General features: G+C 45.0%; 1 protein-coding gene across 8 annotated transcripts in view; it reads right to left on the minus strand.

Moving 5' to 3' along the window:
• PRKDC (protein kinase, DNA-activated, catalytic subunit) overlaps positions 1-12454 on the minus strand; it is a 167138-nt gene that overhangs the window by 32188 nt on the left and 122496 nt on the right. For all 8 annotated transcript variants that reach the window (XR_005595057.1, XM_039527362.1, XM_039527361.1 and 5 more), the window contains 6 exons: positions 7906-8114; positions 7252-7390; positions 5289-5477; positions 4421-4645; positions 3799-3907; positions 2748-2859 (listed from right to left, as the gene is read on the minus strand). Coding sequence is in view for 7 of the 8 variants with exons in the window: in XM_039527362.1 (XP_039383296.1) it covers positions 2748-2859; positions 3799-3907; positions 4421-4645; positions 5289-5477; positions 7252-7390; positions 7906-8114 (983 nt within the window). In the remaining variant the exon portion in view is untranslated. The remainder of the gene's footprint in view (positions 1-2747; positions 2860-3798; positions 3908-4420; positions 4646-5288; positions 5478-7251; positions 7391-7905; positions 8115-12454) is intronic.

Genomic DNA, 12454 nt, shown 5'->3' on the forward strand with positions numbered 1-12454 from the left:
TTGGGGTATTGTGGGCATAAATCAACGGTATTGGCCTCCGGGAGCTATCCCAGAGTGCTCCATTGTGACCGCTCTGGACAGCACTTTGAACTCCGATGCACTAGCCAGGTACTCAGGAAAAGCCCCACGAACTTTTGAATTTCATTTACTGTTTGTTCAGCGTGGCAAACTTAGCAGCACAGGTGACCATGCAGTCCCCCCAGAATCGTAGAGCGTAGAATGTTTTTACGCTCCCCCTATCGTCTGTCCCTGAGGTTATCGCAGATTAGAAGGCGAAGAAAACGCACTTGTGATAACATACTTTCCAAGCTCATGCAGTCCTCCTGAATTGATAGGGCACAGCTTAATGCATGGAGGCATTCAGTGGCAGAGGCCAGGAAACAATTAAGTGAGTGCGAAGAGCGGAGGCAGGACACAATGTTGAGGCTAATGGGGGAGCAAATGGACATGATGAAGTGTCTGTTGGAGCTGTAGGAAAGCCAACAAGAGCACAGACCCTTGCTGAATCTGCTATATAACCGCCTCCCCTCCTCCCCATGTTCCATAGCCTCCTCACCCAGACGCCCAAGAACACGGGGATGGGGGAAGCTCTGGGCACCCAGCCACTCCACTCCAGAGGATGGCCCAAGCAACAGAAGGCATCATTCAAACAATTTGAATTTTAGTGTGGCTACAATAAGCTATGTGGCCTTGTCCTTCCCTCCTCCCCTACCCCTTGTCCGTTATCTCTCTCTTTTTTTAAAAAAATTAATAAAGAAAGAATGCATTGTTTCAAAACAATAATTACTTTATTTCGAAGGGGGGAGGGTGGTTGGCTTACAGGGAATTAAAATCAAGAAAGGGAGTGGGTTTGCATCAAGGAGAAAAACACACAACTGTCACTCCAAAGCCTGGCCAGTCATGAAACTGGTTTTCAAAGCCTCTCTGATGTGCAGCGCACATTGCTGTGCACTTCTAATCACCTTGGTGTCTGGCTGCTCAAAATCGGACGCCAGGCGATTTGCCTCAACCTCCCACCCTGCCATAAATATTTCCCCCTTACTCTCACAGATATTATGGAGCACAGAGCCAGCAGCAATAACAATGAGAATGCTGGTTGCGCTGAGGTCTGACCTAGTCAGCAAACAGCGCCAGTGAGCTTTTAAATGTCCAAAGGCACATTCTACCACCATTCTGAACTTGCTCAGCCTATAGTTGAACTGCTTCTTACTACTGTCCAGGCTTCATGAGCCATGGGAGCAAGGGGTAGGTGTGACTGCGCGGTGCCTCCAGCTGGGAGAGCAGCCTGAGGCAGAAGCCTCCAGCTCGCATGATATTCTAGGCAGGACTGAATCTCCATGAGACGAAACTTCAAGAAGAGAATGACCTGGAGTCTCTGGCTCCCATTCCATGCTCTAAGAGAAGGATGGCCATGTCTGTCCAGGCGCCCCGATCGATCTCATCAAGGTCTTCCAGGGGCACCCAGGGATGTACGACAGCTATCAGTCCTACTGCAGCATCTGCCGCAAAGGCAAGGAGCTGCTACTGTGTAGCAATGCAGTACCGCATCTGCCAGCAGCACCCAGGAGACATACAGTGAGGGTGAGCTGAGCAGGCTCCATGCTTGATGTGGTATGGTGTCTGCACGAGTAACCCAGGAAAAAAGGCAAGCAACGATTGTCTGCCATTGCTTTCATGGAGAGAGGGGGGGCCTGATGACATGTACCCAAAACCACCCACGACAATGTTTTTGCCCCATCAGGCATTGAGAGCTTAATCCAGAATTCCAATGGGCAGCTGAGACTGCAGGAACTGTGGGATAGCTACCCACAGTGCACCACTCTGTAAGTCGATGCTAGCCACGGTAGTGAGGATGCACTCCGCTGACTTAACGTGCTTAGTGTGGACATACGCAATCATCTGTATAAAATCGGTTTCTAAAAATCGACTTCTATAAAATCAACCTAATTTCGTAGTGTAGACATTCCCTGAGGAAAGGAGAGTGATCTGAAGTTGCATTGAGAGAAAGGAGAAGATGGGGAGAAATATTATGGGGAGGCGAGAGAAATTAAAAGGTTAGAGAAAGCATCTGAGCCTCTTGAGAGCTTGTCTAAAGAAAGTCTCTCAAGGGTCAGCCATTTCAGGTAACTGTTGCACAGCAGACATTTTGGTTATAGTAACAGTTAAAAACAGTCACATAAATACCTGGAGAACATGGTGATGACCGGGGTTGGGTTCTTTGTATAAAACCTTGTTAAAACTTCTAGCTGTTTAAAGACATCCGGTAATTGAGGGCCCATTTTTGTGACTTTTACTCATGTTGAGGGGCACTTAGTGAGTAGTCCCATTGTGATAAATGTGACTATTCACCCACGTACTCTTCAACATATGTAAGGATTGAAGAATTGGGCCGAGGATGGCTGGCAGGCAAAAATTTTCATTTATAATCCTGATTTCTTTACAGTGTACCTAGCTATTGATGGATGACAAACAATTTTAAGCTTTAGGCTATTGGTCTAATCTGCTAACTACACTATTTTATATGAAAACATCCTCTTATCCAACTACCCAGCCCGTCTGCCCTTTGCTCCTCTCCATATGTTAGTAATATGAAAACAATTTGTTCCATCTGAAAGGCAAGACATAATAGTACTTAGAAATCACCAAGTGCTGGATTCCAACCAAGAATTTCTACAGGCAACATCAGGAATATAGCAAGTTTATCTAACATGTAGACTCATAGTTAACAGACAAGTGTCTCATCTTACCGGTTTGTAATGATGTCATCCCAGATGTTCATGGGGTCCATTTTATCATCTGGATATCTGCTTGTCCAAATTCTGAGAAGTCTCTTAAGGGAAGCTTGAGAAGCTAAGCTGCCTAAAATCAATTAAAAATACTTTAAGAAAAGGCTGCATGGAGGTAATGTGAAAATGTAGGGGGGTCAAACCATGATGTTTAGAATCACAGAATATCAGGGTTGGAAGGGACCTCAGGAGGTCATCTAGTCCAACCCCATGCTCAAAGCAGGACCAACACCAACTAAATCATCCCAGCCAAGGCTTTGTCAACCCGGGCCTTAAAAACCTCTAAGGATGGAGATTCCACCACCTCCCTAGGTAACCCATTCCAGTGCTTCACCACCCTCTTAGTGAAACAGTGTTTCCTAATATCCAACCTAGACCTCTCCCACTGCAACTTGACACCATTGCTCCTTGTTCTGTCATCTGCCACCACTGAGAAAGGCCAAGTTCCATCCTCTTTGGAACCCCGCTTCAGGTCATTGAAAGCTGCTATCAAATCTCCCCTCACTCTTCTCTTCTGCAGACTAAACAAGCCCAGTTCCCTCAGTCTCTCCTCGTAAGTCATGTGCCCCAGCCCGCTAATCGTTTTCATTGCCCTCCAGTGGACTCACTCCAATTTGTTCACATCCCTTCTATAGTGGGGGGACCAAAACTGGAAGCAATACTCCAGGTATGGCCTCACCAGTGCCGAATAGAGGGGAATAATCACTTCCCTCGATCTGCTGGCAATGCTCCTACTAATACAGCCCAGTATGCCATTGGCCTTCTTGGCAATTTTAAAGAGATAATTTCTATTTTAAATCATCATGGAAAGATTTCATTGCAAGGGCGAGAAAGATAAAACATAACATAGCGAATGACCCTTTTAAAAAATATCTTCACTATATCAGACACAGATTCAGAGTCTTTTGACATGTGAAAATAACTACAGCCACTCTTTCCAAAAACAAAAAGGTCAATGCCACAATGTATATACACAAAATAAGAGAAAAATACTGTGGGGAAAATATCTTACTTGGTTTGCTTGTAAAATTGATGAATTCCTGTATTTCTGTTAAAGCTTGGACAGACTGCAGCTTTGTTAGTCGACTTTGGTGTAACAGAGTGTCAATACTGGAATAGTTCTAGGAGAGGGAGAATGCTTTTTAAGTGATTTCTTACCATGTTTTTATTTAAAGCACTGTAGAGCAGATAAATAACCGATCCCTCTATGTGCTATGCTCAACTAGATTGTGATTCAGACCATCCTAAGGAAAGATGCATAAAACCAACCAGTATCAATTTACGCTAGTTAGAGGTTTTCAAAATGAAACATCAGTGAACTAGGCTGAATGAACTCAGTATGATATACTAGGGAAGAAGAGGCGACAGAGTGAATAAACTGAAAGAAAGGAGTAAGACACCCCCAAAATAGGGCAGGCATGTTGCACCGAATGGCTGTTTCCATTTCTTAAGTTCCTGGGGTGAAATCCTGACCCCAGGGAAGTCAATGGAAGTTTTGCCATTCACTTCAAGGGGGTCCAAATCCCATCCTTTATATTTTTATCTTGAAGCAATGTTCCAGTAGCAGCAAGGGCTGCACCTGACATGACTTCCTACAGAGAATCACGGCAGACATGTCACAGCAGCTTTGTTACCTGCATGAAGGCCTGCATGCCACTGCTGATGTAATATCTGGCTCTGTCAAAGTCATCCTGCAAGATGTAGAGAAGACTCAGCTCTTGGCTGTAATACATTTCTATAAGGGCTTTCCTCTGTTCTATCTTCATAGCCTCATCAATGAAGGTCAGCAAGGACTGGTCATTGCCTCCATGGAGCAGTAATTTCAACTTACTCCGTATTATATATGGCAGATAGGTTTCCTACAGAGGAAAAAAGAAAAAAAGTATCTTTACTCCTAGGGCAGGATACTGAATAAACACTTCGGCCATCTGTTGCTAGTGATGTAGAACCATATGCAAGACATATAGGGGCCTGGTTCCATCTGCTACAGGCCTAAAGATTTTCAAATTAGGAATAGACTAACATATTTCACTAAATGTAATTATACTTTTCAGTGTATCTTAACCTTTTTCAGCTTGACTCATCACCCAACAAGTCACACCGCACCCTCTTCTGGTGGGCTCATGCAGTTGCAAAGGTACTGGTGCTTGGCATTTCTTATCAGCTTCAAAATAAATTCTGTGGGATCCTCCAAATACATGAGGAGGAGAAAAATAAATGACAGCAGCATGAAGAGTGCAAAGAGGACAAGGTGACCAGGCTGGAGCCATTTTCTGAGTCATGGGACTAAAGGGCAACATAAGACGCTACAGAATAGCAAAAAATACTTATAAAAATTACAGTCAACAGTAATTAAAGTAAGAAAACTCATCTTAATTGTGCAAAGTACCTTTGTGATCAAGTCACTTTACCTCTATCCCTAATCAAGGCATCGCAGTAAAGGCCCCTGTACAAATGCAATCAGTGTGATATCAATTCTAATCTAGCAATGATTTCACAAACCTGATAAAATGGATCACTCCACGTTTTGTTTAGGTCTGGAGGTTGACCACTATCAATATTAACAGTGGAACAATACTCCAGTGACTTCCACTCTGTCAGATGGTTGTAGCATTCAAGAGATGCAAGTTCCCAGAAATCCTTTTCTGCTTCAGTAGGTTCACCATCCAACCAGTCTTGTTTAGAGAGAGCCTAGAAAAGGAATGTCAGATGAAAAAAAACTAGTAGGTTCTGAGCTGCAATATTACGATTTTTTTACTATTCTAGCTGAACACCTTCAGGAGAACCCATAATGTTTTCACTGTTGCATGACAATATTTTATTCCTTTATCGGCACTTGTGTTTAATCAGCAAATAGGATCCAAGAAAATGTTCCAAAGAATTCTTCAAAATGTAAGCCAGTCACACCTTTAACATATAAAACTCAATTCAGATGTGAGCTTCAGTCAACCTGCACTTGTAAAGAGCTGCATTTTTCCACCTTTCATTTAGACACAAACATTCTGTAGGTAAAATCATATTTTTTAATGATTATCAACTTGTGAACACAAATAGAACTTACATGTGCAGACCATAGGCACTTAATTTCCATTCTCTAATGATCTTTTGTGTGTACTGAAATTATATTGATTTATGCCTGTAAAGTTGTGTGACACCAATGGATAACTTGAAAATCTGTCTCAATAAGCACACAGCCCGCTGCCGGTCTGGGGTTCTATCTGCTGGCTCCTGCCAGCCAGGGTCATGGCTGCCGGCCCCGCTCAGCCCACTGCCGGTCTGGGGTCCCGGCTCTGTCCACATAGAGTGGGTACCTTCTCCCTGGTTCTGGCCCATTCTCTTCCTCTCTCTCCGCACTGAGCTGAGGGTGGGGGTGCACTGAGCACAGGGCTGGGGGTGAAGGAGCAGGCTGGGGGTTGGGGTGCAGGGTCTGGCCAGGAGCTAGAATGAGGGAGGGGCTCTGGGTTGGGGCAGGAGGTTTGGGTGTGGAGCGCTTACCTGGGCAGCTCCCATTTGGTGTGAGGGGTGCAAGTGGGAATGTGTGTGTGTGGGGGGGGGAGGAGGATGCAGGAGCTCCTGGTTTGGTGCTCAGGGTGCGAGGTGAGGATGTGGGAGGTGCAAGAGTCAGGGCATGGGGTGTGGGGGGGCTGGGTATGTGTGGGCAGTGTAGGAGTCAGGGCAGGGTGTGTGAGGAGGGTGCAGGAGTCAGGGCATGGGGGGGCTGGGTATGTGTAGGGAGTGCAGGAGTCAGGGCAGGGGGTATGGGGGGGGGTGCAGGGGGCTGGGGTGTGAGGGGGTGCAGGGGTCAGGGCAGAGGGCTGGGATCGGGGGGTGGTCCCAGCCCCCTGCCCTGAGCGGCTCACAGCAGGGGGCTGGAGGGATATGCCCTGATTCCACCCCCCTTCCCCAAGGCTCCGCTCCTGCCTCTTCTCCATCTCCTTCCTGGTCTGAGCAGCGAGGACACTGGGGCTCCTCTTCTCCCCTCCCTCGCAATGGCCATGGACAGCAGGGAGGGAGAGGAGGCGGGGCACAATGCAGCACACTGGGGAAGAGGCGGGGGAGGGGGAAGTTTGGCAGCTGGCTGAGCCTGCCCTACAGCAGCAGCTGGCAGGACCAAGGTTGCTTCTGCCCCCTTCCCCCGCCAGAGAGAGCGGTAGGCAGGGGGCGGAGAAGAACGGGCTGGGCCGGATTTTTAATAGCACACCGCTGCCTGCAAGGGTCCTGGCCGTCGGCCCTTCTCAGCCTGCTGCCGGGGTTCAGCAGCAGGCTGAGCGGGGCCAGTGGTGGCCGAAGCATGCCATTAAAAATTGGCTTGTGTGCCATCTTTGGCATTCATGCCAGAGGCTGCCGACCCCTGATTTAAAGCAACACGCTGTCTCAGAATTTTTATTTTGATAGAAGTAAAAAAAGGGGTCTTAAAAAAAAAATCTGAGAGGAAATAAACTATATTTGTCATGTAGTTTTTTACCTCATCATATTGTTTAGCTGCTTCAGCATAATCGCTTCTTGCCTCTGCTAACAGTGCATTCTGGGTAATTTCCTTAGTTCCAATCTTTCCACTGAAAATACCACGAAGAACATCATAATCTCCAACAGATCGATAAAGCCTAGTAAAGTTAAAAGGCAAAAAATTATTATTTGAAAAAGATCAGCTTTCTATTCAAGTGCAAAGTATCCAGGTACAAAGTACTTCAGTATTAAAACTGATGCATGTTAGAGAGTCTATGCAAACTTACTGCTCTATAACTGCCTGGCTGCATAGAATGCATTACTGATGCATGGATATTATTCTTCTATCAAATTATTAATTTATACTGGATTGTGTAAACTTTACTCTGGCCAAAAAATACTTAAACAATGCTGCACACACTACTCCGAAATCACCTGCAAGAGTATAGCATTTAACTGGACTGGAAACCAAGTTGTTGAATCCGTACCAGAGAATACGTTGGAAAAGATTTATGACATGGGAGTAGCCCTGCCTGAAAGGTCAATAATTAGCTCAGAAGTATTAAAAATATACCTAGTATGAAAATCAAGCCTTATATATGACTAGAACTCCTGGCTGATTTAATTCAAACAAAAACTACCACAGTTAATTTCTGCCCAAACAAGCACTCACTTAGCAAGTTCAATCCATCTGATTACATCTGAAGAGAGCTCTGCCCTTCCACGCATTCGTTTGGACAGTGGTTCTTCTTCTGAAGAAAGACGAGTTAGAGCCTGTTCAAGAAGCAGGATACCCACAGGTTGCTGTAAACTGGCTAAGCAGCTAGTGCTCACAGTGGCCGAGTCGAGGTCTAGCAGCTCTCTGTGCTGGTAACTCATTTCCTGTAAAACAAAGACATGGGCAGTTAACGGGCCTGTAAGTATTGGAAATAGGCTTTAGAGAGAAAATCTTTTGGTTTTCTTTTCCTAAATTGAAAGAAAGCTTGGAAGGAGGCCGGTGTATCTAGTGATTTTGTGAATAGTTTTTCGCATGCCAGCTGGTGCAGGAATTTTACATCTTGCCTGCAAGCAACTTTGAGGCCCTAAGACCTTGGCATTTTGGATAGAATTAAATGAACAGACTACATTTGGTGTATGTATGCCACGTGCTTGAGACATATCTTTAGAGCTCAAGGAATGCCCATTTATGCCACAATTTTCCAAGGATTAGAACAAAACAATGGGAGAACTATTCTCCAGGAACTGTGGAAAGAGGAATTTACCTTGGACAGAAAGGTTTCTGGAGCTCTAAGAATAACCTTTCCCTTATGACAAAGGCAGTGTGGTTCTTGTATGGATATGAGAACTAATTCCAAAATCTGCCTTTTGGACGTAATGGTGACTAAAAATGCCAGCCACATGCTTGTCTAATCTATCATTCCGATTAAATTTGGAAGAGATACTCAAACAGAGGAATCAATGTGCCTGTCTACAAAATGCTGCTGTGGCTGGTCCCACATTTCTAAAAGGTGCTTGATTGTAGGGCTCCAACCAAACCTCCTGAGAAACTCTAGTGTATCTATCAGAGGGGTAGCCGTGTTAGTCTGGATGTGTAAAAAGCAACAAAGAATCCTGTGGCACCTTATAGACTAACAGACTTATTGGAGCATAAGCTTTCGTGGGTTTCGTCTGTTAGTCTATAATAGGGGTAGGCAACCTATGGCACGTGTGCCGAAGGCGGCACGTGAGCTGATTTTCAGTGGCACTCACACTGCCCGGGTCCTGACCACCGGTCCGGGGGGCTCTACATTTTAATTTAATTTTAAATTAAGCTTCTTAAACATTTTAAAAATCTTATTTACTTTACATACAACAATAATTTAGTTATATATTATAGACTTATAGAAAAAGACCTTCTAAAAACGTTAAAATGTATTACTGGCACATGAAACTTTAAATTAGAGTGAATAAAGACTCGACACACCACTTCTGAAAGGTTGCCGAGCCCTGGTTTATAACGTGCCACAGGACTCTTTGTTGCTTTCTAGTGTATCTGAGTTCACCAGAACTTTGAGATTAATATTTGTATCTAGAGATCAAACTCCTTTGTGCTGGGTACTGTGCAAACAAAGAAGCAGTCCCTGTCCCAACGAGCACCAGATACGTAAATCTGACCAGACCAGTGAATGAAACATTCTGATTGTTACAGTTTGGTTTCCAGACAGAACTCAGAAGTTAATGGAGAATCCATGCTGAAAACTAAACTTCTCTTCCAGCACCCAGGCTGTTAACTGTATGTGTTCCTGTAGGAGTCCCAGTTTCAAGGGATCTGGTGTTTTCTGCATGTACAAGGTGGGGTCTTTGGTTATCTAACAAGTCCAACATGCCTTCTGGGCCCCAGTGGAGGACTAGCAAGAGGACCACAACTCTCCTTTTTCTTCTTTTTGGTATCCTTTATGTGAACTGTCTTGAAAGGCAACAGATTCTACTCTACCCAGGACATTATTTCCATTGCCAAACAGAAGCTTTGACTCTGGTTACTCCCTAGTTAAGGAAGGAATATAAACACTCATGCCTCAATCATAAACCAACCTCTAACAGGAGTTAGCAGGATATGTTCTCTGAAAGTACCATAATTTCCCACTAAATGGTTTCTTGCACCTTCCACTGATGCAGTCAGTATTGGCCACTATCATAAAAAGGATATTGGATTGCATGGACAACTGGATGACTACCCTAGGGTCCATATTTGCAGGTTTTGCTTTTTTTTTTTTTTAAATAAAGACATGCCCTATAGAGATGTCAAAATGAACTGAAATGTTGCGTACTATGAGATTCTGTATATTTGTCTTCCAAGTACGCTTGCTTCCATAGTGAGTATGCAAGAGTCTAGAGTGAAAGCTAGATTGGCTTTCTGCATGATGTTTGCACTTACCCGTCCCCAAAGGGTCATTTGGATTTGATCTGAGAATTACACCTAACTTTGCATTGCATCAAGTGCATGGCTCTATGTTCTCAGAAGGAATTTCAGCAGGAGCATTTTGAGAAACCCACACAAGGGATGAAGGTGGTGCATAACACTAGCAACCCTAGCCATTGGAAATAGCTGGTTACTGATGACCCCTTCAGAAATGACTGATGCCATGAAGTTTTGGATTTCTGTAAATCTTTACCATACGGCAAAATTACAGCCAAAGCCGTATCTATTTTCATCTCTGGGTAGGAACTCTGCATTACGATCCAAAGTTCCCCTTGATTATAAAAAAACTGGTGGCTATGAATTCTTTCCAGCAGCTGTTAACTTAGGATTGGGTCTGTTTCTCTTGATAGAGTGCTGTAGAGGTTTATTTTTGTTTTGTTTTGTGATGCATGTGTGGTATTTCTTCCCCTGGCTGCATATAGCAGAGAGATAGAACATTATTTATCCTGGCATGGGAACACAACAGAGGAGGGCTACTGGTACACATACTTCAATTGTGGAAATAGCTTGCTAGAAGTTCCTGAGAGCCTGAAGGCTGGCACCCAAGTAAGTATTGTAGGAGCAACCTAGAACCACTCAGGTTACTCAGTAAATCAGGATAATTTTGAACATGAGAAAGGACTTGCCCTTCTGTAACTCCCTTTGTGGGGAGTGGAATACTCATGTGCCTCCATTTGAGTCATCGACTACCTCAAGTGCTTCTAAGGTTTTAGAGTGGAGCCAGCCTGTGGAGCAGGGAGTATCTGGGTGTGGGGACTCTGGGTCTTCTCCAGGTATTTTCCCCTTCAGTGCCTGTTTATTGTGGGACCTACCCCATGAGCAGTCCAGAGAACTTCCTCCTCCTCCTTATTAGGCTCACTCTCCAAAACCTCAGAAAGTCATGATCAGGCTTTTCTGCACTGGAGTCATGGCTCCTTGGGGCAGGATGGGGATCCAACATGCTGGTCAGATTCTGAACTCCGTGCCCTAGCAGTACAAGGGTCAATTGGCTGGTCACAGGCAGGGCGTAATTCATCCTCTCTAGAGCCCATACATGATGTCTCACATAGGGAACATCACTTAGATTTAAGCCAGGTGTTTGCAGGATAGCTCTGCCATGCCTGACTGAGGGCAGAGGAGTCTGGCAGGGAGGTGCTATGCCTACAGAGGCAGAAATGACCATACAGCTATTGCCTGATCCAGGGGAGGAGGAAGATAAGTTGCAACTACACACACACACACACACACACACACACACACACACTTTTAAAAACAAAATGGTCAGGATAATCTGAACCACCAAATTATTCCACTGCCAGAGGCAAAAAATCCGGTGGCCTGAGCTGAAGACTGGAGCTTAGTCCTGGAGTTTCCAGCAACAATATTCCACCTCCAAATTCCACCGGTGAGGGGCATTAGCCAATGAGGAGAGAAGCTGAGCAACAGAAGTAGGTCATTACTCCATGTGCATATCTGAGGTTCTTCAAGATGATTGTCCCTGTGGGTGCTCCACTTTAGGTGTCTTGATGCTCTGTGCTTGTAATCGGAGATTTGTGGTAGCAGTGCCTGGTTAGGCTGCGCATGCACTGTAGTCATCTCATACTGCATCGAGCGTTTACATAGCAGTGCACAGCCAACTGTCCCTCTGTTCTTTCTCTGCCTCAGAGAATTGGCCTAAAACTCCAAAGTAGAGGGGAGGGTAGTGGAGCACGCACAGGGACACCCATCTAGAAGAACTTCAGTTACTGCACAAGGTGACTAACCCTCTCTTCTTCTTTGATGAATGCCCCTGAGGGTGCTCCACTTTAGGTGACTGTTGAGCAGCGCCCCTCTGTGGAGGGGAGGGGCTTTGGAGTTGGTCTATTGACAGCGGATAGCACTGCAAGTCCAAAGTGAGCATCTTATGCTGACTGTTGTACTAAAGCATAATGTTTAGTGAAAGTACGGACTGATGGCCAGGTAGCTTCTTTGAAAGTGTCAGTGATGAGCCAGAGATGCCACCAGCGCTCTGATGGTGTGCGCGCACGAACTCCCAGTGGAGGCTGTAGGTTGTTTTGGTAGCACAAATGGATACATCCAGATATCCATTTGGATAGTCTCTGTTTTGAAATGGTTTGAACCATCGAGCGTTCTGTTATGGAACTGAATAGTCTAGGTGATTTTCTAAATGTTTTTGTTCTTTCAGTGTAGAAAGCTAATGCTTTGTGAGCATCCAGTGGAGTGAGGCCTCCTTTCCATCTGCATGTGGCTTCAGAAAAAATACAGGTAAGTAAATGGATTGATT

Source organism: Mauremys reevesii, linkage group 2 (assembly GCF_016161935.1).
Source record: "Mauremys reevesii isolate NIE-2019 linkage group 2, ASM1616193v1, whole genome shotgun sequence".
Classification (NCBI taxonomy): domain Eukaryota; kingdom Metazoa; phylum Chordata; order Testudines; family Geoemydidae; genus Mauremys; species Mauremys reevesii.